The 27,205-nt window shown below is 34.9% G+C and overlaps 2 protein-coding genes across 27 annotated transcripts in view; both read right to left on the reverse strand.

The window, feature by feature from the left end:
* Positions 1–466: 466 nt before the first annotated feature.
* LOC135166455 (probable DNA mismatch repair protein Msh6) lies at positions 467–6,239 on the reverse strand. Of its 2 annotated transcripts, none has more exons than XM_064128671.1 (5): positions 5,947–6,239; positions 4,858–5,097; positions 4,373–4,470; positions 4,210–4,290; positions 467–3,914 (listed from the first exon to the last, which is right to left on the reverse strand). In XM_064128671.1, the coding sequence occupies exons 1-5, from the start codon at positions 6,086–6,088 to the stop codon at positions 972–974; spliced, it is 3,504 nt and encodes a 1,167-aa protein (XP_063984741.1). In that variant the 5' UTR covers positions 6,089–6,239; the 3' UTR covers positions 467–971. The 2 variants fall into 2 exon arrangements, with proteins under 2 accessions (XP_063984741.1, XP_063984742.1); XM_064128672.1 differs by having other exon boundaries at positions 4,858–5,094; positions 5,947–6,238.
* Positions 6,240–7,471: 1,232 nt separating this feature from the next.
* Camkii (Calcium/calmodulin-dependent protein kinase II) overlaps positions 7,472–27,205 on the reverse strand; it is a 114,544-nt gene continuing 94,810 nt past the window's right edge. For 6 of the 25 annotated variants that reach the window (XM_064128694.1, XM_064128693.1, XM_064128698.1 and 3 more), the window contains 6 exons: positions 18,166–18,321; positions 17,020–17,085; positions 14,250–14,325; positions 13,348–13,442; positions 12,922–13,045; positions 7,472–12,349 (listed from right to left, as the gene is read on the reverse strand). In XM_064128694.1, the coding sequence (XP_063984764.1) occupies positions 12,217–12,349; positions 12,922–13,045; positions 13,348–13,442; positions 14,250–14,325; positions 17,020–17,085; positions 18,166–18,321 (650 nt within the window). In that variant the 3' untranslated portion in view covers positions 7,472–12,216. Of the gene's footprint in view, positions 12,350–12,921; positions 13,046–13,347; positions 13,443–14,249; positions 14,326–15,207; positions 15,271–17,019; positions 17,086–18,165; positions 18,322–22,580; positions 22,722–27,205 lie in introns of all 25 variants that reach the window. The other 19 variants (XM_064128701.1, XM_064128703.1, XM_064128707.1 and 16 more) reach the window with 7 other exon arrangements.

Below are 27,205 nucleotides of genomic sequence, written 5' to 3' on the forward strand. Positions count from 1 at the left end.
AAACAAAAACGAAAAAAATTATAAAAACGTTAAACTATTTAACCAAGGTTTTATGGGAAAATATACTTCAGGAATGTACACAAAAACTGTAATAAAAGTGTAATAAATACGACGAACCAGTAAACGACATCTATTAATGGTCCAGTAATGTTCACCAACAATTTCCGATTGTTACTGCAAATCACATCGAATCTACGAACAACTCAAATAACGATTGACTGGTTATTGACGAAACCAGGAATACTGATAATTATTCTATTTAGACAATTAAGTAATCATTTCTCTAATTTTCCTTTCACCCACGCTATTTAGTTTAATTATTTTTTATCGTATTAATTAATCACTTAATATCCTTTTCCCGAACATTTCTATTTTTCATTTTTATAAAATAAAACTGTGGAAATTTGCAAATGGGATTTTTGAAGGTCAAAACGCGTTCATAAATGAAGAAAAACTTTACAAAAGATTAGAGTATTTATCCAAAATTTTATTAAAAAATGTACCTGAATAATATTTATTACATAAAGAATGTTGGTAACAATACAAAAAAATACTGACGATTTCAAGGAATTATCTAATAAACGTAACGAAACAGAGAACAGCTATTAATGGCTCAGTCAAGTTCCTCCAGAACTTCCGATTGGAACTGCCAATCATATTGAATTCAGAAGGTCACACAAACGATGAATGATACTCATAATGGGAAATGGTCGCGTCCTGCGCATTATGGAAATTCTCAGAAAGTACAAGGTCTACACTAACAAAATACAAAAGAAAATGCAAAAAAAAACATAAGGAAAATTACTCAATTGTGTAATGACCACCTAGAACCTTCGCACAATTTAATGAGAAAAATTACGTTCAATATTTTCTCTTCAATCATTCACTTTGAATTTTCTTCCAAAAATGAAATATTACCCTAACAATCCTGGACCAAATTTCAAAATAATTTAGAAAAAAGGTCTCGTTATTCAAACAACAAGACTGCTCTTAAGCTTCTTAATAATCTCATTAACTCCATTCCCTCCCTTGCAAAGACTAGTAAATATTTGTCTCTGATTCGCTTCCTTTTCAAATCTCCCTGCAATCTCCCTAGCCCTTCTGGTGATGCTCGCAGGAATTCCAGCCAGCCTAGCAGCATTGAATCCATGAGACTTGGGACACGCTCCCTCCACCAATTTATAAAGAAACGTCACCGTCTCCTCCGAGATTCCCTCCTCCTCCTCAGTCTCCACCTCGCAAGCCATGTGTCCCAACGAGACATTCTCATTCTTCTCAAAGTCCTCCACCAGCGAGTGATAATGAGTTGAGAAAAGTGTCCTGCACTTGAGCTTCGTCAGAGCATTGACAACAGCAGCAGCAATAGCAGTTCCATCGTAAGTTGATGTTCCCCTGCCCAATTCATCCAGCAGTACAAGCGATTTGGTGGTGGCATGCTGAAGAATCATCGCTGTTTCACTAAGTTCAATCAAAAATGTGCTCCTCCCAGTCAAAATATCATCGCTAGCCCCCAGTCGCGTGAAAATCCTGTCAACGAGACTGAGCTTGCACTCAGCAGCCGGTACATAACTCCCAATCTGAGCCATCACTGTGATCAGTCCGACCTGTCTCATGAGAGTGGATTTACCCCCCATATTGGGACCAGTGAGAATCATGAGACTTGCATTACCCTCCGCGGAAATGCTGGTGTCATTAGGCACAAAATTATCCGAAGAAATACATGGATGTTTCCCCTCCTTGATGATCGTCGACACATCCTCATCATCATCATTGATCTCAGGAACACATGTCTCTGCACTTCTGGCGTATTCAGCGAATGAAATCAGTACATCGAGCGTTGCAATCTTGAAGATTGCTGAGCTCCACAGATCGTACTTTTCACTGAATTTCGCAAATATTCTTCTGCTAAGGTCCTTCAGGATTTTATCCCTCTGCTCCTCGGCCTTCATCTGCCTCTCCAGAAATTCTCTGCACTCACTGGTGTAGTACTTCTTGAAGCCCTTCCTCTGGCCCTGGAGTTCGTAAGAAGAATCTGCGTGTTTGGCCCGGCCTTCAGGTACCTCCAGCTGAAATCTCTTTTTATCATTTCCCGCGAAGGTCACTTTTCCACCAAAATGTTTCTCCTGCTGTTTAAGATAAGAATTACTCTCATTTTTTATCGTGCTGAGCTCCTCAAGTACCTCGTCGTATTCAGCATCCACGCCTTGCTTCGGTACGATATTCCCCTCTTTCTTAGCTTCCTCGTGATCAAAAGCTGTTTTGAAGTAGTCAAGTGTCTCCTGGAGATCCGGAAATTCTCCCCCAGGATCTTTTCTCAGCGTTCTTTTTAACAGATAACTTTGAAAGTCCTCGAACATGGAGGCAATCTTCATGGAGCTTTGGAAACCATCGAGAGCTGTGGTAAAGTCTAAAATCTTTTTTTTTGAGTACGTCTGTGACTCAAACATGAAAGCTCTTCCATCAGGATGATTCTTCAACTTCTGGGCACTGCCATGAGTGTGAATTTTACTCAAAAGTCTCTCCATATCTGGTAGCTGGCTCATGCATTTTCTAGCCTCCTGCATGACATCTGGATTGTCCACAAGTTCGGTGATAGCCTGCTGACGACTCACGATGATGTTTTTACGACAAGAGGGACGACAGATCCACTCCTTCAACAATCTCTTCCCAAAAGCTGTGCAGCAATGATCTAATGTCTTCAGTAATGATCCATCGTCTCCCAGAATTCTCAAATTATTAATGGTGATAGCATCCAACACCATTGTGCTGACAGTTATAGTTCCCTCCTCCATTTTATTCTTCGACAAGACAATATCTGGGGAAACGTACTCCTGAAAGTGTTTCTGCCCCAGGATCTGTTGATCCAGCATGAAATCCTTCAGTATGTAGACACATCCCCCAAGAGCATTCACAGCCAGTTCTTTATCCTCATCCGGGGTGAGCCCCAGGGAGTCCCCGGGATTGAGGAAGGGCTTAAGGCCCTCAGGCCACTGAAAATCTGACCCTGTTTCATTCTTAAAGTAGTCTCCCTCGTGCAGGAACTTTAGAGTCTTCGAGGCTGACCAGAACTGCACGTCCTTCTGGAGGGGCTCCTTCAGGGCCGACGACAATAATGTGTTGATGATCTTCATGGTCTCCTGAGACAGCTTCCCCTTCTCGTACACCACGTGGACTGGCAGATAGTGAGAGAGAAGCGTCAGAAGGCGCGAGTGGGAACGATCGTCGTCGAACTCCCCCAGGTGAAACTCACCGATACTTGTGTCGATAAAACAGACACCGAATTTGGGAAGTTTTGTTTTCAGGTCTGTCTTCTCGACCAGGGAGAGAAGGTAATTGCTCTCAGGTGACATGATCTCAGGATCTTGGACTGAACAGACTCGAGTCCCTAGTGTTGATATCTGACAAATTTCTCGTTTTACAACTTTATCGAATTTCGTGGATTTCGGGGTTTTCTTCACTCGCTCCTGCATCATCTCAGGGTTTTCTGTCTGCTCGATTCTCGCCACCTTCAGGCCCTTCTCTACGAGAAGGCCGGAGAAACGACCGTAGGCTATTTCGGGGAAACCTGAGTGGGCCCATTCGCCCTTCATGTACGCGATACCCAGCTCGTTGGCACCGGTCACTGCGTCCATGTGGTAGAGCTCGTAGAATTTACCAACTTTAAAGAATAGGATACAGTCGAAGTGTTCGGATTTTAGGATCCACCATTGACGCATCGCTGGGGTCTGCTTGTTCAGGAAGTCCTCAGGAACGTAGAGCGTGCGAGGATCGTAGTTCTGGTCGGTGGGACGACGACGATTCTTGTCCCGACGATTTTCGGGCTTCAGGAAGTCGAGCTTCAGGTGCGGCCAGCAGTCACCGCCTGATGTGGGACCTGTCACTGACGGCGTCTTTTGCAGCTGGAAGGACTCATCCTGAAAATTTATTTATTTATTTCCTGGTGCATATGTGCATTCGTAAATTCCGCTAATTAATCTCTTTTCTAGGAAAGTGAAAAATTACGAACAAATTCATTTGCATCACTTGCATTTGCACTTTGAATGAATTATACAAATTTATGTTAATGATTTTATTTGTATATTTTATTATTTAATAATCAGCATTCAAATGGCATCATGAGATATCTATAAGGAATGAGACGAACTGACGAGGGTAAAAAAAAATCACAAAAGACAATTTATATTTTACTGCTGGAGGTTTGATTTTTACCTTTGATGTGACCTTTACTACAGGTTTCTTCGACCTCCAGTTTCCTCCCTTTGATTTCTCACTTGACAATTTTTGCTTTTTCTGCAAGAAACATCACACATAAATTGTCATATCACCTAGGGTTGTGGTTTTTCATAATTTCCATTGATGGGTAGAAGAGTACCTTTGGAGTTTCATCATCAGTTTCTGTTTCTGTGGCAAACGAGCCCTCAGTGACGCCATCAGTGCTGTCGTCAGACTCAGAATCTTCCTCAGATCCTTCTGAAAAGTCAGTAATGTTGGGACATGAACAATTCTATTGGCCATAATAAATCTGAAAAAAAATTCTCAAATACATTCAGCATTAACATTTAAAAATAAAGGATTGGGCTCCGTGGAAAAAACTATATTTTTTTACTTCCGAATGAAAATGTCCATCGTTATCAACTAAAATTCGATTTATCAATAGTTCAACCGGCTTGAGAATATTTCATTTTTCTACTCACCTTAGTATATCGAGAGGAAGGGAGAAATTAAATCGTAAAAAAAATATCTGGCCTTGATAGCCGGATAGCCTTCAAGAAGAACGAGATAATAATAACATTACATGCATCCTCTTGTACTCGTGGTATAAGGAAGACGAAAAGAGGATATATAACAAAAACTCACCAGGCACATAGTCATCACTGTCATCCCCTCCATCCTCAGAGTCATCTTCTGGAATGATGATTCTCCTGCGCTTGGGCTTAGCAGTAACCTCATCCTCGTCATCTTCTTCCTCCTTCTTCTTCTTCTTCTTCACCTCTTCCTCATCATCGAGGTCAGGTGTTCTAGCTTTCAGAGGTCGCTTTTTGCTGGTGGACTTTGGTTCATCCTTGTTTTCCTTGCCTTTTCCTTTCCCCGAAACTACTAACAAAAATAATTAGATATATTGAAGTAATTAGACATAATATTTTACATGCTTCATGATATTTTTATCATGTCTATTTACATGAAAATTTCGTCATGTAAATCAATCATGAATCAATTTTTCGATGCAAAGGATTTTCTCGTGGGAAATAAAAATTTAAGGCAACAAAATTTTGTACTGAGGAACATTCATGTTCTTAGTAGAATTAATTTTCTTTCACTGCACCTTATTAATCAGCTAATTACTAAATATTTCATGTTATGGATTTGTTTGTCAGGAAAATCGGGACAATTTACAATAATACGAATTACACAATTGTTAATGATCTTTCGTATTACCCCAGTCTCCTTTTCATGAAGATGAAAGGAAAATATATTCAGTGCAATAATTCTTTTAAATGATAATAACAGCAACAGCAACAAAAACCGTGAGAATGCCAAATTATGAGAATTTATTGCATAAGAACTAATTTGACTTGAATTCATTGTCAAAAAAACAATTAACTAAAAATTCAAGGGAAATAAGTTTAATACAATTAATTTTTGGAGCCACATCCTCACGACAACTGGACAAGTGCCAATAAACAAGAATTTAGTTCGTAAAAATCACAATAAATAATGATGTAATTAAGTTTTGGGATCGCGGAATAGTCGAGGACTGTCTCCCTTTGTCTGGAAAAGCGTCGGTTGTCTCGACAAAGAAATGGCAGCTCTCGAGACCCAAAAAATGACTATCACTCGACCCCGTTGCATCAATCTCCATAAAAATCATTGTTGACATTTGTTGACGTTTCGAGGAGTCAGAAAAAAATGATTAAAAATAAATAATAATAATTAATGGCGACTAACCTCGACCCTTGGGGGCACGTACTGGAGTCGTTGGCTCGGGTTTCTGCTTCGGTGTCGTCTTCTCAGCTTGTGGTGTTGTGTTTTTTGGAGACTTAAAGTAGTTGAATAAAGTGTTCACTGGCTTGACATCTTTTTTCGACATTTTTTACTGAATTATTGAGGCGTCGAGGGAGAAAATTGTGGTACCTCGACACTCTTGGGCCGGTGTGGCGCCAAAACACGATCAAATGTGGGGTCTGTTGAAGGTGCAATGCAGAGTGGTACCAAGTTAATCCTCTTTGGTCCAACTTCTCAACTGCTGCAGTCGTCGTTTCTATGAAGTGAGCTAGGCACAATCAAATGTAAAAACCTTCTCAAACTACTGAGTTGCTTATTTGAAAATAAATGAAGAGCTGCAGAAATATTTTGAGCTCATTATACACGGGTACAAATTTGCATACGATAGATTTACTTCACTTTGGGAAAAGATATCGTATGTCCGCCATTCTACAGACAAATCTCCCGGTCACTGTCCACCATTAAAATCGATTGTGGCGCCTCTAACTGTCGGGGGCGTTACTAACTTGGGGATGTACTTCTACTTCAGTTCATGCCCTTTGCCAAAATAGAGGGGAAGTACCTCGGGACGCCGTGCGTGGCGCTGTGTACCGTCTCAGGAGGTTCCTCAGAAGGTACCTTATCGACCTTGAAGTTGAGTGGAACCTCTGTGTGCCACAGGCGAAACCATAGACGACCGACTAAGGAGCGGTTTAGATCCGGGAAAAAGATGATTCCACACGTTAGTACTGACTCCGACGGTGAGAGGCGCCACCGTCGTTTCTGGCAGCTGGGTAACGAGTGTGAAAATTCGTCTGCTCATTTAAAAAAATGTCTCGTTGTTCCTAACGAATATTAATAAATTAAACAGAGGCTGTTCGGAGGAAAATTAAATTCTCCCCGATCGGGCCAAGTTTCATCCCTTAATCTCGGTAATCAAAAATTCAAAACTACGAGGACCTTCTTCGAGTGGAATTCTGAGTTGGAATAATATGAATAATATGCTGGAAATACCGCTACAATAAATTCTGAAATGCCATGAACTAATTAAAATTCCATTTTCAGTGCTTTGTTGTGGAGGCACATTTCAACCACAGATATTTTATCATGGCAGCCACTAATTAATATAATAATAGTTGGTATCATATCTTCACTGAACAATAAACGTTCGGGACTATCAACAAACCCACACCAATTAGTATTTCATTACATAAACTGGGTTAATCAGAAAATGGTACAAAATTCCCAGCTGCTGTAGTAGCTGATTAATGTTGTTAAATTCGGGTATTCCCATAGTTTTCTCATGTCTTGATGATCTACCGATCTACATAGACAATAATGATTAATAGAAATTATTTGTCAACAGAGCACGATCTTGCGACATAAACAACTTCTTAATGGTTTTGTTCTTAACTTTTCTCTCCTACCGTATTGTTAAAATTAACATCTAAATGATTCTGGATCATCAATAATCACAATTCATAAACTGTTGGTTTTATTTAAACGTTTATTTCGTAATGAGAAAAATTGGAAATAAATAATAATTATTTTATACAACAATCACACGTAGAGAAGCGATGAAATAGAGTAGTAGAAATAACTATTAATTAATTATCATTAATCATTTTTTTTTATGTTTTCCTTCATGGTTTTAATATTTATATCATTGTAATATATCTGTAATATAATAAATCATATCTTCATTCTTAGTAATGTTCTTTAAAGTTTGTTTTTTAATCATTTATAATATTTATATATATAATACGATGGCAAAAGTGTTTACTTCTATTTATTCATTAATATTTTTTTTTTCATAATTTTTTGGTATTTTTCATTCATTAGATTGAGACTTACTCGTGACAACTATGGAGAATGTACGAACGTGTAGAAATATTCATCAATCGTAAATAACGAAGGTAAATTCGATAAAAATGGTTTTTCAATCAATGATTTCGCCCTAATATTTTTCTTCTTTGACATGAATTTGTTTATATTTATAATTTTTAATATCTTCATATCGTGCGAGAGAGATCCAACGCCAGTGTTATTCCATTCTCATTGTTATTAATTTATTCAATCGAATATTTATATATTATGCATGTAACATTAACTATGCAAAAAGAGACACGACAGAGAGCGCGAATTATTTAATTATTTTTCTTCAATTTATGTCAATTCTTTCCCTCGATATAATTGAACTATAACTCAACTTTACTTCACACTACACTATATATTTTTTTTCATGACTCGCCATTCACATAAACAATCATTTTTTATTTATAATATTTATAATTTATCGAGTAAAGAGGAAATTGAATAGAATTAATCAACTAGTTTTTCAATGATGGATTGAAAAAATTCTATAGACATTTTCTGTGGCATTACTCGTTAATTGTTCTGAAGATTTATATTCTGACTCTCAAGGCTTCGATGAATTTCTATAGCCAATATCGTCGCACAGATTATGTCTTCCAAGAATGCAATCAATTGTTTTGTAAATTCTTGAGTAGTTTTATACAGATGTTTATAAAAATTTGAAAGTGTTATAGAAGATGAAATTATAGGGAGCAGGTATATTAGAGTTTCTATAGACTGTGGCGGAGTGCAATAGCAATGAAATTTTAAAGGGCCGAAAATTAAGTCTATGGAAATATGTAAATATATTTTCTATAGACAAACCAATGAAATATTGTATGCAATTATGCATTTCCATATACGTGATTTATAATTATCACGCAAGAAGATCTACAGAATTGTCTATATCATTTCTCTAGATAATCTATAGACGATAACAAACAGCACAAAATTTTCCACAAACATTTCAAAATGTTGCAATTTTTCTCAAGAATCTAGAAGAAATTCGGTAAACGTTTGTTTCATATATTGATTTCCATAGATTCTATAGAAAGCTCTGTAAAGTTGCCCCTGAATGAACCCACGAACTCTTCTATAAAATTTCTAGTGACGAATGCTTTTAATAAGGTTCTGGAAGACTGAATTCTGAGACATCATCAATACAACTCAATCATTTAGTCATTGTTCTTCTCCACTTATATTCGGAGCTCCGGGAATAGTCTATGAGAAATCACTGAGTGTCTATAGAATTTTTTCATGAATAAAAATTAGAGAAACATTCATTTTTCCATCAATTTGTCTTTTTCGATAAATAGCACACGAATTCAGTTAAACAATTAACGATTAACACGGCTATCAGAGGGTGAAAATAAATATGGAAGAATGTTCTGTACATTAAATTCATTTTGTTTAATTAAATTTAAATGTAATTTGTTAAAAATTGTCTCGCCTTGCTTCGCCATGCAACATCAATCTTCATCTCATTTGTTCTATTATCAATTGATTAGTTAATCATCAAGACGTGCTCTCTATCAGTGATTGCTTATATATTTTTTTTCTTCTTATTTTCACATAAAAATGACTTAATTATTTATTTATTTGTTTATTATCTAAATATTAATTAAAAATGAATAAATGGTGGTGATAAAGGGGAGATGGCGATGCAGAGGCGGACAGATCTAGCAAGCCTGAACCTCTCTGGAAGGAACATCAGTGATGTCACTCAGTGGGACGATAAAAGTGGGCCCCAAATATTAATCCTAATGTTTCTTTTATCTCCATTAGTTGTTTTTCTCATTAATTAAAAACAGAGTCAACTTGAACTGACAAAATCACTAAATTCTTATTGATTGTATCGTTTTAATTTAGGTTTAGATGTAAAATCATTAGGGATATACGTGCGCAGGCTGATAAATTTTCATTTATTCATTAATTTATCTACTGTGTTGTGAGGAGTCTCGAGTGATTTTGTCCTCCCTCGAATTCTGAATTTTCGTGTACGATTGATTCATATTATTTCTTTCTAGTTAATAAATTCGATTGGGTAGAGGAGTGGAGATGAGTTGAGAAAAGTTTTTATCGGGATTTTTGCAAATATCTCGAGAAGGAAAAATGCAGGAAAAAATCGCTAAAATTTTTGCAGTTTTATAAGCCGAAAAAAGTCTGGCAATGTAGTTTTGATGAGTCCATTTGTTCCAGAGATATTTTCAAAATAGTTCAGATGAAAATTACTCATCAATTGTTTTATAAATATAATTTTCAAGCTAGAGGTTTTTGCAAAAGTGCTACGAGATTTTTTTAAGAAAATTCCGCAAGACAGAAAATTGCATTTGTTTAGGAAGAGATTTTTAAAAGATTCTAGAAAGTAATTCCAACAATATATTTTGAATCAAAAGACGTGGACAGAGAATTTCTTGAATATGTGAAAAACTCTTCAGTAACGAAAAAGAAAACAAGCTCAAGTGAAATTTGCTTAGTCGATAGTTTTCGATGAATATTTCAAAATTTGAAGCGAATATTTAATTTCTGTTACCATAACAATTTTTAATCTCCCTCAGGTCCACAGATATTCTCCAAAAACTCAAGTAACAGCTAAATCGATTTGAATCGCTCTTCTGTTTGATATTGAATTGTATTAAATTCATTCGAACATATTCAAAATTGTTTTTCTAGATCCGCTAGCCTCAGGTAATCAAATCATAACAAAATCATTTTACCAACTCATCTCCTTAACTCCATTAACAAGATTGTAATCTTAATAACTCTCATGATTGATTAAACTCGCTCAGAGTTTTTTTGAATTATCATTTTAGACGATATTCAGTTAATTCATCATAGGATAATTCATCCCAGAAGTTATTCCAAATTTAATTGATTCCACGACAGTTTCATCCTATTTTTTCATTACTGGTCTAGTTGGTCAGAGATTGAAATCTGCATTTTTGATCATTGGATGTAAAAAAGTCAGGGAATTTCCAAAACTTATTTTGTTGACTCTTTCCTTCGGTCACCATCATCTATATTTTCTGAATGTGTAAATATTCTCTTCTATTGCTTCCCATGACAACTAGAAAATTAAAAAAAAATCGTAGAAGACGAAAGACTTTGAATTTGTTTATTTTTCCCCGAACAAACAAATGAAATAAACGAATAAAAAGACTGTCTTCTTCTCTGAAAATAGTAAATAATGTCCTCGGCCTGAAATATTGTTGTAAACGTGAAAAATTCCATCGGAATTTATAGTTTGGGATGAAACTCTCGCGAATTCATTTAGAATAAATTAGTGTGGGATGATGTCACTTGGAATCATTATAAATTTCTTCCAATACCGTTATTCTTTACCCCATTATCACCTAAAAATCTTCATTCTCCTCCAATCATCTATTATTTCCTCCGCACGAAGAGAAATAGTTCCGACAGTACGAGGGTCCAGTAAAAGTTACTGACGATTCAGTAAAAAGCACTAAAAGCTCCGTAAAAATAACGAAACTGGCGCGTTATTTACAGATCACTTCGATTACATTTAACTCGATCATTCGTAACTTTTATCGAATCTTTATTGAACCTTCCTCAGCGTGTATCACCTACGATCCCAGAAATACCGAATAAAATAGCAAAAAATGCCAGGCAAAATAATTCCGTAGCCTCCCACCCCACCTCCCTCTGAAACTTGATTTATCGTAAGACTTCATTACATGGCACATTGGTCGATATTAAGGCTCGATCATGCCTCAATTCCCCAATAACCCTCGGCGGCCATTTCTACCTCGATTCCCCTCTACAATAAATTTGTTACTCTAACTAATAATAAAATCGTAAGCAGACTTCGTTTAGTATTCAATGATTCATTCGGCATCTCGTTGACATAAAGATAAAATAATTATTCAAAAACCACCAGTTCATCAGCCATTTTACCATTCACGTGAGATTCAAGTATTATTCATTAGTTAAATGAATTATTTCAGAATTTATTCGAGTTAAATTGTCACATCGACACGTAGAAAGTAGAAGAGAAGTGATGAAATTGCCGACAATTTTTTTTTTTATCATACGAATTTTAATTCATAAATATTCTCATTGCTCTTGTGACATTTCATTGAGCTCATAGAGGAACAAATAAATCATCAATAATTCATTTTGTCACATAAATTCCCCACATCCAGTTAATCAGAAGGTCCTTCTAATTAAGTATTTCGCGAAAAACAATTTTTTTCTATTATTCCCTCGTGTTTCTCATCCGTGACATTTGCTTTATCATTCCGTCTTTTAATCCATTTTCCTCGTGATTCTATACCTCTTTTTTTTTCTCTATGCATATTTTCTGCTATTCGTTAAAAACTTGGTTGTGGAATATAATGGAGCGAGCCAGGTAATGCTGATTTATTTGTTATTGTAGGAGAATGGCGAGGGACCTGTCACTGCACTTCGGTGGAAATGTACATTTTGCCATTTGTTGTCCTTCTTGTGCCACACTCGGCTCTCCTCGCTCTGCTGGGTGTGGGCTACACCTTGTCTGGAAGTCATTTGAACAGGTTTGTTAATTAATTGAGGTTTACGATTGCTGGAGAATTTTTTGTTGGTGGATAAACCTCCTGGAGGATTTTAAAAGCAGCGGAGGAAGTGTTTGCGGTTGTTCGCCTGAAAAGGGTCATTTTGTCGATCGTAGTTTCTAAGATATTTTATTTATTCATTAGTTTAAAGTCATATAGCCCGTATAATGGGTTATTGACGCTGTCATTAATGTTACACCAGCTATTCTACATTTTTTTACTTATGGCATAATTTGATTTAGAATTGCAAATTAAGGATTTCAAATATTTACAGATAAATTTAGTGTATTTTTTGTCAGCTGTGTCTGATAATTTTTTAGTCGTAAAGCAATACCAAAGGACGAGATCAAGTGTTTGGTTTGCTGATCCCCAAGAGCACCAGGAGTTTCTGAGATATTCGGATTTTTATCGTTGTCTTGGCTTCATGGACACGTTGGGAAAAACAAAATATTTTCGACTTGCTGATTGCACTCATCGAAAAAGGAGGAAGACTTCATCCACATGACAACAACTTTGACTCAGTTATTGTACTTACTTATCAACGTATTGGGTGAGTCTGACGTACGCAATGCAGGCAGCATCATCCCCCAGTAAATGAACATGAGGGTTGAGGATTGTCGTGTTGACAGCTTTGCAACTTGAGTTCTTCCCCAGGACTGCTTGGGGTTTAAATTTAACATTACAACGAGCAGAAATTTGATATTCTTAAACTCAAAAATGAATTAGCTCTCCCAGTGATAATTCCGCTGACAAGCTGAACTCAAAAATCCATAGAATATACAGAATTTTATTTTTCACATGATAAAAAGCCTCGGTTTGTGATGAAAATGAGAGAGAAAATAAATTATAGGAATTTTCAAATGACTGATACCAAGTGATGGGTTGAAACATTATTCGTTTCGGTGCAACTTTGAGATTAATAGTTATCTGACAAGGAGTGATGCAAACTAGGCATAATTACCATTATCAAAGTAAAATTTGTGAAAGTCCATTCCCTCGACTAAATTACCTAGAGCCTCTGGCTCAAATGCAGTTAGGTGAGGATCGCAGATTTTTCTAGAAAGAGATGAAATTTAATTAGTTACAAAATACGAAGTGAATTAATTAGGAGATAAATGATAAAATATTGTTATTGTAATTGTTGATAAACCGGCCATTTTCGGTCGAATGGTTTCTTCGTCCCTTCGATAATCTTCGAGGGTCTTCGAGCATCATCGAACCTTATCAGTGAACCTTATTCGGCATTAGAGAATGATTATCTGTTTTATTTATTCCGGTATCGCCGATTGATTTATTCGAGAATTAATTGTTTATAAGTATTTACATAAATCGCTAATTAAAGTAGCTCTATCCCCAGGTCGGTACTTACCAACCGGATACGCTACCCTTGAATATTTTTATTTGCCAAATTTTTCAATAAATTGCGTGAGAATAATTTTTAAAACATTTTGTTTATAAATAAATAATAGAACGTGTTTCTCAAAATGGATTATCTTTTACGAAGCATCAAATAATTCCTTGTAACTGTAATTCAATTAGAAAAATCTAGATTCGAAATGTAATTGAGTTTCCTAAAAATTTTGTGTTGTTTTCAATAATCTTTGAACTTACTATAAGTGCAGAGCTACTCTAACAAGCCCAGACAACATTATAAACAACAAAAATTCAACGTCATAACCAGTACCTTAAAAAATCCTTTGCAAAAAATATCACAAGATGTTTGTTCCTAAAATCGTTTCTCTCAAAATATTTCAATTTAATTTAATAGAAAATTGTGGACGAATTTCCTTGGATATTTCTCCACTAAAATGTTCATTACTTTCTTCGTGAATAAAAATAACAAAGACATTAAAAAATCCTTACGTGTATCCCTCGAAGTCACCAGTATTGATACTCTCGATGAGTTGCTCAGTCATCTTAATAATCTCCTGTCGGCGTGCTGTAATTTTCAACAATTTATTATCAGTCAAACAAAAACGATATCCCGAGGCTTCAGGCTCTTTCCGGTACATCGCACAGCACAACAGCCACATGCACGATTTTTAAAAATTAATTAAACATCTAACGTCGTCCTATCCCACGCCAATACGAGTTTTCGTTAACAATTTATCAATATTTATTTATTCTATTTAATTTTTCATAGGCTCGTGCACTCACTGCAGCCAATGGGTCTATATCTCTAACTTTTCATCGATTATTCAATAAATCATTTCCTAGTTACTATTCTCACTTAATTGATTAATCTATTAGTTCTCTATCAATGTCATTCATTTTTCTAATAATTTGTGCCAGAATTTCTTATACTTTTCACTCAATCAAACGCCTCGTCTATTGCTTTAATTAGTGATTTTTTAATCTGTTTAAGAACAAATTTAATTATTTTTTTTTTATAAATTCGAGGAAATCCGAATGCGCCCGTCGATCCCTCGTCGAGACCAAAGTTTAACAAAAGTTTGTACGTCATAGTGAACTATCGATACTTTCAACTTCAATAATTGGAACATTTCAATTAATTACTATTAGAAATATTTTCTGCGCCATTTTTCCTGACTCGAAATGACTTCCTAAGGCATCAAACAAGAATAATCGCTTTAAACATTTTCTCAAATATTTTATTTTTGAAAAAGAAACGTAGAATTGTCCCTCAAAAAATAGTAACACTAAAAATAAAAAATCGAAAATTTCGGAGTGGCCCAGAAGCAATTAATTTTTTTTTTTACTAAAATGGGGAATAGCAGATCGTTCGATCTTTGATGGCGACGAGGATCGACGAGCGACTTTATTGATTTACTTTTTTTCTCTTCTACGTTGTACGCGTTACCTGAGCACTGCGAGTTGGTTGATAGCTGGCTGCAGGTCTTGACGGGACACATGATTCTTATTTCTACAAGCATATACCTTCCTCATTAAAACACATTTTTTTTATTAGGGTAAATGATAATTCTTGAGTTTTCTATTCGTGTTTTTTTTTTTCAAGTATTGAGCTGCGCAGTGGAGCGATCCACAAGCGTTTCAGGTGGCAGACGCGAAGGTCAGTGTTTATGACGGTACATTATTGATGAGAAAATTTATGATCTCTCATTGGTCGAAATAGGACAGCTAAATTCAGTCGCCAAGTGGTTAGACAAAAATACAGGAAGTTGGTTCATAATGAATGATTTTTATTGCGAATATCTCGAGATTGGCAGAGCGAATTTAGATGAATTTGATGTCATTTTCAAGACCTTTTTTTCAGCTTCAAAATGACATTTGACTAATCCAAATCGCACCGTTGTGTCAAGAAATATCAGAGATTGAACGGAATTTACTGTATTACCTCTGATTGAATTTTCTTCATGGAATTAATTTTTGCGATTAAAATATAATTTTCTAAATATTATTTATTTTCTAATTATTATTACTAAAATTGCTGGCTTGTATCATAAGATATCAAAAATTGAAAAGAAATTATTTGCTCATTTTTTCAACTAATTTCTCAAAAACCAAATAGCGATCAAAAACAAATATTTTTTATACCACTGAATTTCTGAGCTTGATTTGGAATAACCACTGACCTTCACGTGATTCAGGTTGAAAATAATCTCCAACAACAAAATAATTCTTACGCGATTGTCTCCGTCTCCTGAAATCGATCCAACTTTGAAACTCATCATTAACATCGAGAGAACCCGGAATATCACGAAAAATTACAAAGAAACCTAATCTTACTTATTAAAAAAACCCTGAGATTTTTCTCATAAATTTTATTATTCCTGACGCCTTTACAATATTTTCACTAACGAAAAATAATTCGGCACAATTGCACTTCACTATCAATTGATTTCCTAATTTTTCAACGATTTTTTCACATAAATTAGCTATTCCTTAATGATTATCGTAGTTCAAGCTAGTACTATTTAGTTGTTGCTCAATAAAACAATTAATGGTCAATAGATAACCAGAAATCATTAATAATCATTATCATTCGTCCTTATAAATATTACTAATGATTTAAATAATTATCACTGTAATACATAATTATTAATAGCCGATTGACGATTAATAATAACTATCAATTAATGACTATTCACCATTATTAATCATTAATCATTGCTAGTGGGTAATTACATTCATCATCAATAATAACGCGTCCTAATTTATGACGATTAAAAATGATCACCGATGATTAAACCCTCCTTATAACACTTCATATGGAATAATCATTCATCACCATTAACCGTTTAGAATTAATCCTCATTGATAACGAGGAACTATCGTTAACAAATATGCATGATCAATGATTAGAAATTAACCGACGATCGACTGTGTCTATTTTCGATGATTAATCACTATTAATCTCCATTAATTATCATTAAACATTCATAATAATAATGCTTAATCGTTAATGATCCGGATTAATCGTTAATCATCATTAGGTATCGATAACCATTTTACTGAAAATTATGAATTACCACTGACAAATCTGAATGATTAATGATCATTGATAATAATGAAAACTATTTGATGAAAATAATATTTGTTGAGACTCCATGTAACTTCGAGTGTGCGCCTAATGATGTTTACGACAATAAACATTGTCGAAATGACGAGCACGATTGATTGTCCATCGAGGGAAAATGTTTTTCCTCCTTACCATCATCCTCACCATTGGCTTCACCATAGCCCATTCCTCCACGTCGCTCACACACCTCCGAGCCATCTTCATGCATTTTAATTTATTAGTTTATCAACAATAATCGTAATGTATTGAATTTTTTTTTTTCAGGTATTCAATGTTATCCTCAATCGTTGGTAATGCGATTAGAAGAGTTAAGAAGCAGAAGAGAAGGGGAAGACGGGAAGACGTACAACGTGGACATGCGTGTTGGGCAACATACACAGAGACACAATAAAAGAAATAACATCAATGAGACGAATAATTGTTTTTGCGAGTGATGATCAATTTGTTTTTATAGAGAAGGTGATAATGAGACTTTAATACTTTTCTCTTTGTCTAAATGAGTTGTTGATCATTTGATGATGATCGGTTGACTGATATCTGGTACATTTTGTGGTTTCATTTTCAATGAGTTCTTCGTAACGATTTTTTAATGCGAAGATCATTGTGGAGGATTTTTTAATAGTTATTGGTTAGTCAATTAGGGAAACTTTTTTGGCGGTTTTGTAGAGGAGTCGGTCAATATTTGGGCTGACGTTGGTGGTCAGTTTTGAGGGTCAAGATAGGAGACAGAACTTTTCAGGAAATCTCTTGAGATTCTGATTGACACTTAAATGTTAATGAACTTTTAAATTACTTCATTCGCGTTTAATTGAGAGTTGGGGAAAAGGCAATTTTTTAAGGTAGTTTTCGCACGAGAGTCGCTAGAAATTTCATGCAAAAATTTTAATCTCAAGTCCAAAAGGGACAATCTCAATCAAAAAGTGGATTTTTGTTGATTTTATTGATTTTCTTCGAAACAATGAAATTTATAAATCAATTATTATATCGATTTTTGAATGTGTCAAATGGGAAATCAAAATAGTATTATTAGTCCATTAAGTAACCATATTATCCAAAACTCAGTGAATCCAAAACACGATAAGAATTATCAGGATTTGAGGCGGGAAATTCAAATAGGACTTGACATTATTTCTGTTGGATCTGACCCTTTCTCTATAAAAACGATAAAAAGTTTCCTGCATTGCCTTAAATACTCCATTTTGTCCGAATACTTTATATTCACTACAACTTTGAAGATAAAGAGAAAAGTTTTAATCCCTCGATCCTTAATCTACCGACCAGTTGCTGATGAACTCTCTCGTCTTGGTACATCAGTGGCACTGCTGCAGGCGCGAATTGTCGTTGCGGATGGAACACCTTGGCTATTCTGGCTGGCGACACTTCCACTACTTCCACTGCTGCTGTTGCTTCCACGGCTTCCAGTTCCATTGCCAGCTAATTCATGCAACCAACCATACAGGGGAATTTTCCAATGAGCCATCCAGTTTTCCTCCTTCCAGTGGCCAAATCATTTATTAAGATTTTTGATGACTTTCAGGAGTCTTACCAACTTTTCCGGTGCATCATCACTCAAGGTTTGAAGTCAGTTGTTAGGATAGGACAATTACAAGCCTAATGAAGCCTAATCTATCTATTCAATACCTGATAATGATCTGGGTGCACTAGACATTTATTTGTTTACATTGAGAAGTGGGGTCAATCGATAAAACTGAACAAGACAATTTTTTCTGGTCTGAGGTCTGAGGTTTTTGGTGATATCTCAGGAACTAACGGAGATGGAAAAATCTTGTAAGGACCTTTTCTTTAGATTTTTTGATTCTGCAAAAGAAAGATTATGATAAAAATGTTGATATTTCCATTTGTTTTTGAGATATTCACGAAATACCAGAGCTTTAGTCAAATTGACTTATTCTATTTCACGATTTTCAATCAGATGATGTCCATCTAATCGGTGATAACTTCTGACCAAATGATCCGAATTCAAAAAGTCTGGATTCATTTTGAAGGTTGAGAAATTATCTTCAAAATGACGTCAGAATTTCCCAATTCAGGTCTGTTGATCTCGAGTTATTGGTAATTGAGTGTCAATCATCTTCCACTCTTTTGTGATTGTGATGAGAGAATCTTTTGTTAATTGAAGTAATTCATTTTTTTTGTGATTATGTGCAGTGGAGTGGTTAGTGTGCACATCAGTACAAGTTAGAAGGGATTCACGGCTGATGGGATGATAAGTAGAAAATCCTTGGGTCTGATCGAAACTGAATTTTACTACTTCAGTAGAAATTTCAGACTTTACGCAGACTGAGATCAATTCTGAATGAGTTTAATGATTATTATGGTTCTGAAGATATCATGGGATATCCAGGACAATATTCTTGATGGAAATCAAACCACAAAATCCATTTTAACAGGCAATTCTCAGTCAGATAGACATGTCAAGGATTTTCGGGTTTATCTGCGCTCAGAATTCGTAATTTTTTTATTGTAATGAGGGGTCGGAGAGGGGGGGATTATGTTCACCCTGCGGCATCGGAAATATCTGTCGTTCTGAGATGGTTCACTTTTTATTGGGGTAAAACAGGCGAAAGATATCAGGATTTTTATTAATTTTTTCAAATTCAGTTATTGAGAGGAGAATTCGGAGTTGAATTCAGGATTTTTTTTTCACGAATTCCGTGGAGGGAGGGAGAGGTATAACCACCTCTGAACATCGCAAATTTTCCTGGCTTTTCGACAGTAATTTTTAGTTTTTAATTTTTTTAGTAGAATGGCCACACGAAAGATTTAAAGATATCAGGAATTTTGGCAGAGGGTTTATTGGTTTTGGTTATTGTCGGGAAAAATGTCATAGTGAGTGATGACTTCGTGACACATCGAATAAATTATTCTTATCTAGTTAATTACCATGCGACTCATGGGACGAATACGGGGACTATGCACAAAGGGAATATAAAATTTAAAAATACCATGAGAGCATAGTAATCGAGGTCAAAGGCCAGGAATTTGAGTTATTTCCGTTGAATTTTTTTTTTTTTTATTGAGTCGAAAGTAAATTTTACTGATTTTTTTTACTGATTTTATTATTGAATTTTGAGGGGCGCAGTAAAAATTACTATGTTCTCAGAGTAACACATAATTTGATATTATTCACACGTGTGAATGGCGTGGTGTCTTTATTAGATTTAGCAGATTATTTTTTTTACTACTTCTCCTACCTTAAGTTCAGCCCACACTCGAGTACATCGTCTCATGATAAATCAATAATCTACAGATTGTGATGATTTCGTACGGCTTTTCAGTTTTATTTTAGCACTTCAGTAATGAGCCGACACTTCTAGTCATTACTGATAATCGATAGGATATCGCTAGCTTACTTGAAAATAAATTGAAGCTTGTTTATGGAGAAGAATGTGAATTATTCGGTCAATTGACTGATCAGTTGAATGATCAATGATGAGGGGGTAGGAATAATGGTATCATTATCGGTCTAGGGAACTAGCGCACTGCGGTGTTGTGCGGACTTAGGGTTGGGAAATTATGCTGCGACGACAGATTTTTGAAAAGTACGTCTTTACTTGTCTCATATTCTTGACTGAAAAATTACCAAGAGCTCTGTATCTCATGTAAAAATTCTTTCGATTTTGAGGAATGAGCCAGTTGCGCTGTTAAAAATTTTTGACTAAATTTTACAAAGCAAATTGTAGACATCACTTTAAATAAATGAAAAAAATTGCAGACATTTTTATGGTGCAATTTCTCTGCTATTTCAGAGCATAAAAAATTGAAAATTTCGTGAAAAGATCAGATAGAAATTTCCGTTTGATTTTTTCCTGAAATTAGATTAAAAATCAGAAAATTTATATTCGAAATTATATTGTTGAAAGACTGAAGGCCCTTGCGCCACAGAGTGTTATTAGAAAATTACTTTTTCGGGTATTTTTACTGGCAATAGAGTACGTTAAAACTAACTAAACAACTATATTCGTCAATTTCAAGGACAGTACCGCTAAATGTGACTTAACTGAAAAATAGAATGAAATTTCCGACTTCAGTGAAAGCTCAATGTAATTTAACAACGAATATTCACATTCGATTGTGCACGGAAATAAATAATTCGTTAAAATTACGTGAGGTTCCGTAATTCCCAAGTGAGAGCAAAGATCCGATAAAAATTAAGGGGAAGTCAATAAAAAGTACGAAACGCTCCGTAAAAATAACGTAACTCGCTGCGTATTTCCTGGACCAGAACTTTACCCGTAATTTTTATCGGACCTTTACTCTCTTCGTGTGGATTTAAATAAATTGAGGAATTCTCATCTTCAATTCGTTTAAATTCTGGAATTTTACTGGACTTCCAGTGAAACCTAAAGTTTCATTATCTTTTAATCCCTAAATCGCATTCAAAGTCACAATCCTGAAAATTAATAGTTATCTGTCCATGAATTTTTTTAACAGTGTGACTCACATAAAGAAAATCTAAAATTAAATAAAGAGATTGTGGCATTGAAATATTTTACAATTAAGGATAAACAACTATTGACTTAGTTAATTCTTTTAACTCGCCAATAACTCTGTTCTCTTTTTAAAAAAAAGGACAAAATTTCGTGGCAAATTTTTCTGTTTCTCAGTGCAAAGTATTTTGTTCTTGAAAATGGTCAAGTCATGAGTTTCTCAATATCAATAAAGACGTAATTTTGAAAAAACTTTGAATGTTGTTACTGGAGGGACGGACGGTCGCGTGGGGACACCTCAGGAAAGAAATATTATGTGGAAAATTTATACGAACAAGAATATTCAATAAAAAGTACTCGGTTTTTCCTTCTTCCGGAGTCACATGATCTCAGGAAATATTACGGAACTGTCAGGGAAATTTGACCTAAAATCACGTGATTTGTTCGAAGCGTTTTGTAATTTTAAATTACATACCTTTTCCATATTTCATGTGCGAAATATGTTAATAAAAATTTACGGGAACCGTTACGAAATTTTTTCAGAGGGCGCCGTAATTTTGGTCTAAATTTTATACAAAAATTACAGTACCGTCACTTTAACTTTTCCCTATTTCCTATTTTTCACTCGATATTTATCTCCGTTTCTACGTTTTTCGAAATGTACACAAACAGAATAATCGTGTGACTTATCAATTCTTTAGCAATCCCTAATTAGTCCCTTCATTTTCAAATTTCGCGCGCATCATTCCTACCAACGACGAAAAAAAAATTCCCAAACGATTCTGGGATTCCCCCTTGTTTACGGCACATGAAAATCCCTTGAATCGGGGAAATCACTGGTAATCGCCGAATGTAATCGTCCAAATCATCGGAGATTACGGTAATCGCATGGGCAATGGAAGTCAGAGTAATCACGGATAATCGATTACGGTAATCGGTAATCGGGGCTGTCACCCCATTCGTCTCCGAACAGTCCCTCGAATAAAAAACTATAGACCAAATGGTATGCAGAGATCCCTCTGAAGTTTTTAAAAAATTAAAAATAATAATAAAATCATCGTTAATAACGACATCGATGTAAAGCACACAGTCACACAGGTTTTTTAAAATTTAATTTCCTGGACGATTTTGGCGCAGTTCACCAGCGCTTTCTGTCCCGTATTAATGTTCAAGTTGTAAAAAAATGTAAACACTGGTTTAGTCCAACCGAGTCGTTAGAGAATGTCATTGACTCGGTTTTACCTTGCGCCCCCTGAAGTAGCACAGCGGCGAGACCTAACGGATTAGCCTGTGCCTGTTTGTTCCCGGTTGCTGCACCCATTACCCTGGAGAATATCGCACCCGCCGCGGGACTGGAAGGCGGTGTACCCTGGGACGTATAGCCTAGTTTTTTTTTCGTCCATTGCGAATTTAGAAAATTATTATTATAAATATAATTGAAAAAATTGCAGGAGCCGGTGTAAAACAAAGAAAAACATCAAAGAAAAACAACTGAATTGAAATTGAAAAGTGAATATTATTAACAAAATTCAAAGTTGAGAGGAACTCAATGTTTTTAGTCTCAATATATTTGTCTAGCAGACGGGGGAAGGGAGAGAATTGTTGAATAGACGAGTGGATTGTTTAATTCAGTGAAGTCGTTGGAAAATTTTGTGATTGTTAATATCGGAGGGAATTTTATTTGGTTTTCAATTTTTGGGAAATCCAGCTCAGCCGGTTGTAAATAATTTTACGAAGTGAAAGTGATTATTAAATTGTTTTGTATAATTTATTTTCTGACGTCATTGTTGACGAAATTATTTCATTGCATGACGTTGATTTTGAAGATTTTTTAATGGACATGAGAGTTGACTTTCAGAAAGGATTTTATTTGAATTTTTTTAATTGTCGAAGAATGAAAATTTTATTTCATTTATTCCTCGTTTATAATGTTATTCTATCGCCAAAAATTGAAGTGCAAATAAAATTCCCTTTGCAGTATTTAAATCGCCTAGACTTCAAGGTGAATCAATAAATTCACTTGATAAGCGTTGATTCAGTGCCGATGCAGAGGAATTTCACCGCATATGCAAAATTTTCTTTAGACATGATACGTATCTACATTGAACTAAAACGTTTATACACGAAAATAGATGCGTTGACCATGGCCTAGCTAGGATTATACCAACAGAAATTTGCAAGGAATTACACGCATTCCGTTAATTCCAAAATTCGGAAAAAAAATTAAAACTAAAATTAAAAATCCCAAAAAGAGAAAAATATTCTCAGAACTACTCGATGTAAAGAATATAACAAACAAATAGTTAATTACATAAAGCAAGAAACTGGTTTCGACTACAATGGTAATTGAATGCAAATTTTTTTTCATTAGCAAAAATTAATTTCTATAATTAATTAATTAATTACTTCATGAGAATTAATTAATGCCATGATAATGGCATGTTGATCATTAGGCAATTTATAATCATTGGCTTTAAAATTAATGCTTCCATTGTGCAACAAACAATAAAAATCCAATCGAGACAACAGTAATTGAGATCAGTTTCTTTTTGCTGTCGTTCAGTTTTTACTGAATGGGTTGAAATCCACGCGAGATAGCAAAATTATTATTATTATCTTTTTTGTAGAGCGAATTGAGTTCTATAATAAATATAATAATGTCAATTCCCCTATCTTCCTTCGATTCGGAGATATTTCTCAAAAACGTCACGGAGACATGAGTATTTCTATATTCGTTTCTATCTTCGCTATTAAATTAATATTCACTAATTTTTTAGCTATTAAATTATAAAATATCCTCGACAACTACTTTTTTATCGAATCCACGATTACTTTCCATCAGATTCATCACGATTTTCTAGATAATTCCATCCAACTTTTCTCTCCCCCTATTAATATTCATAATATCATTAAAACAATTCACGTTAATTTCGTAAATTATTCATAATGTACATCATATCCCATTACATCAACCTCCATAGCGATAACTAAAAACAAATTACAATTTTTTATAATTCCACATGTTATTGGCATCGAATCTCTTTGAAAATAAATAACAAAAATAAATAAACCAAATAAATAACATAAATACACATCATAATTGATTTATAATATTATTCGCATTTATCTCACTTCCTCCAAAAAATAAGTTAATAATATTTTTTTTATCTTGTCAATTGAGTAATGAATAAACTCACTGTTGTCAGACTGTTTTGACGTGCCCGGTGTATTGGTTGTGACAGCCGACATGTCATTCACTTCACAAAAATGAATGAAAAAAGAACTCCGTCAAATGGGAATTGAATCGAGTAGAAATAAAAATTACGTAAAAAATTCCGTCATAATAACGTCACGTGCACGAACATACGAAAGCCGAAAGGACAAAGTAAATCGTGAAACTAGATAACGGAATACTGAAGTAACCAGGTGGATATTTCCGACGATTAACACTGGTGAATTCGCAACGTTAGCTAAAAGCATCGAGGAGAGTCGACTAGTTCTACCCATTTCACATCATCTCGTCACTCTGCTATTCATCAAGACTCTCCTCTCGTCGCTCTAACGTACACTAGTGAAATTTATTTCTGCATTGGCACTGGGATAAATTTAGACTTGTCCATTTGAATTTGGCACTGAATTTTTGGCATTAGGGTGTGACGGAAGTCGGCCGATTTTTTTTTTATCAATGGAAATTTATTATGGGGATTTCGAGGGGATGGGGGGCGCTATTGGGGTGATAGCGAATTGATTATAATTTTTTTTTTGTGAGATCAAACTAGGAGAGAATGCACGGAGAGAAATTTTTGATATAAATTGCGGATATGTTCGGATTCGTAATTGATAATTATTTTTTGGAAATTTTGTTTATTGTCAGGAGAGAAAAATCTGGGATTTTTATTGTGCGATTCCGGTGAAAAGTACAGTGGTACTTTATGGATTCGGGGGAAATTGCCGGGCTGAGAAAAATTACTGTGCCGCATAGTAACATTTGTCGGATTAGGGAAACTTCTATATCGGCCTCGGAAAAATTGAGGTTAAGGAGCGATGAGAAGATGGAGGGTAAATGGCTGATGCAACAAGTCCCATGATGGCGTCCAATGTCGGCAATAATCGGATATATTCGGAGCTCATCGTTAACCAATGACAGTCAGTTAGTGGAAAATGGCTGTGCGGCACAGTAAAAAATGGAGGAGCACGCAATAAAATGTACTGAGCTAGATAGGATTTTCAAAGAAATTGCCATCAATTTTTTATTTAAATTCAAATAAAAAATGATAGACTTTTAAATTTTATAGTGCTGTCTAGTAAATTTTACGAGGCCACATATCATTAATTACAAAATATATTGCAAAATTTATGGGGTTGACATGAAGTTTTAACTATGAATAAAATACATTCGAGTATTCTAGCATTTGGATCCTTGATTTTAGTACCCGACACTAATTTCTCTGCGACTTTTCTCTCCGTGTGGAATGGGGAAAATATCTCATGGGGGAAAATTTTTCACTCTCTTATATAGAACTATGTTAGAACGATAAATTCCATCGCTTTTAATCGCACACACAGAAATTACGCGAAATGTATATCATCGTTAGAACGATTAGGAGGCGGTAGACAATCGTTTCGTTCACCATTAGCTTTTTCATCTATTATTATAAATTAGCAAAAGCGTAATTAATTCAAAGCAGGCTCAACGGTAAACCCCGGGTGAAGGGTAGGAGGGGGGGGGAGGGGCATTTCAATTAACCGGGATGAAAAATTCATTCAATTTATTCAGTTCATTTTTTATTCGAAAAAAATTGCGGTTCATCCCGGGGTTTACGCGCATTCCGACGTTAAGCTCAGGGAGAAAGAAAAGTGTTAATTTGATTGGATAAAAAAATTAATTTCATAAAAGCTAAAAATAGACAAGATTGATTCTTGAAAATAACGTGAACGTTAAAATGTAAATTGATTGTGTGGAGGCGATGAAAAATTAGTAAAATAAATCAATTTTTCTTTGTCATCGATGGTCGGATGGAAAAGTCTTATAAATAGTTCATTTTTGGCCTTTTTTGAGGGACAAGATTGAGTTTAGTTTCTATAAAAAGAAACTCGAATAATGAGAATCGCTGGATAAAATTAATTTCTTGTTCTGAGACAATATAGGTTGTGTTTAGTAAATAAAATATCTCTGTCGTTAATTTTTTCAATGAAGTATCGAATTTTATGAAAATTCTTGCATTTGACAAATATTTTTTTATTTCGGTGTATCACTTCGTTACTGAATTTGAAAACGGGAAAAAATCTTTTAAAATTTACGCTGGTATTTAGTAGTGGTGTCCCATATATTGTCCCTTTCGAAATGTTCATCCTGACATTTTGGTTTAAAAAATGACATAAGTTAAGTGAATAAAAGAGAAAAATATTGAAAAATTTTGGTAAAAACTCCACAAAAGTACCGTAAGTTTTCATATAAAATAATTGTAATTTTTGCTGGAGTCACTGCATTTTGCACTAAAATATATCGGTCAAACATTTCACAATTATTTTCAAAATATTCTGTTATTTTATAGTTCAATATTTTCTAATTATAAACTATCCATATAAATTATAAATTATTTTTCGTGGAGTTGTTATGTTCTCTTTTCCTCCCCCAAAAAGGCCAAAAATGAGTTCAGACTGCAGCACCACTTGGACATGTTCAAGACAGACAGTAAATCACATTTTCCATCCCATTTTAACTCGTTTCATCGCTTCCAGACAATAAAAGCGAGATAACTCAGTGCGGATCGCTCGAGAATAGCCGTTGAATATAAAAAAATTGTGAGAAATAAATTCCAGTAAACGTCAGCAAAATCAAACACACAAATTCAAACACAGATATT

Source organism: Diachasmimorpha longicaudata, chromosome 10 (assembly GCF_034640455.1).
Source record: "Diachasmimorpha longicaudata isolate KC_UGA_2023 chromosome 10, iyDiaLong2, whole genome shotgun sequence".
Classification (NCBI taxonomy): Eukaryota; Metazoa; Arthropoda; class Insecta; order Hymenoptera; family Braconidae; genus Diachasmimorpha; species Diachasmimorpha longicaudata.

Excerpts from the sequence above, each read along its gene's own strand:
- LOC135166455 (XM_064128671.1), bottom strand. The coding sequence starts at position 6,088 with ATGTCGAAAAAAGATGTCAAGCCAGTGAACACTTTATTCAACTACTTT. Across the intron at positions 4,471-4,857 it reads CAGTGATGACTATGTGCCTG|AAGGATCTGAGGAAGATTCT; the intron begins GTGAGTTTTTGT and ends CTGACTTTTCAG. Across the intron at positions 4,291-4,372 it reads CTGATGATGAAACTCCAAAG|AAAAAGCAAAAATTGTCAAG; the intron begins GTACTCTTCTAC and ends TGTTTCTTGCAG.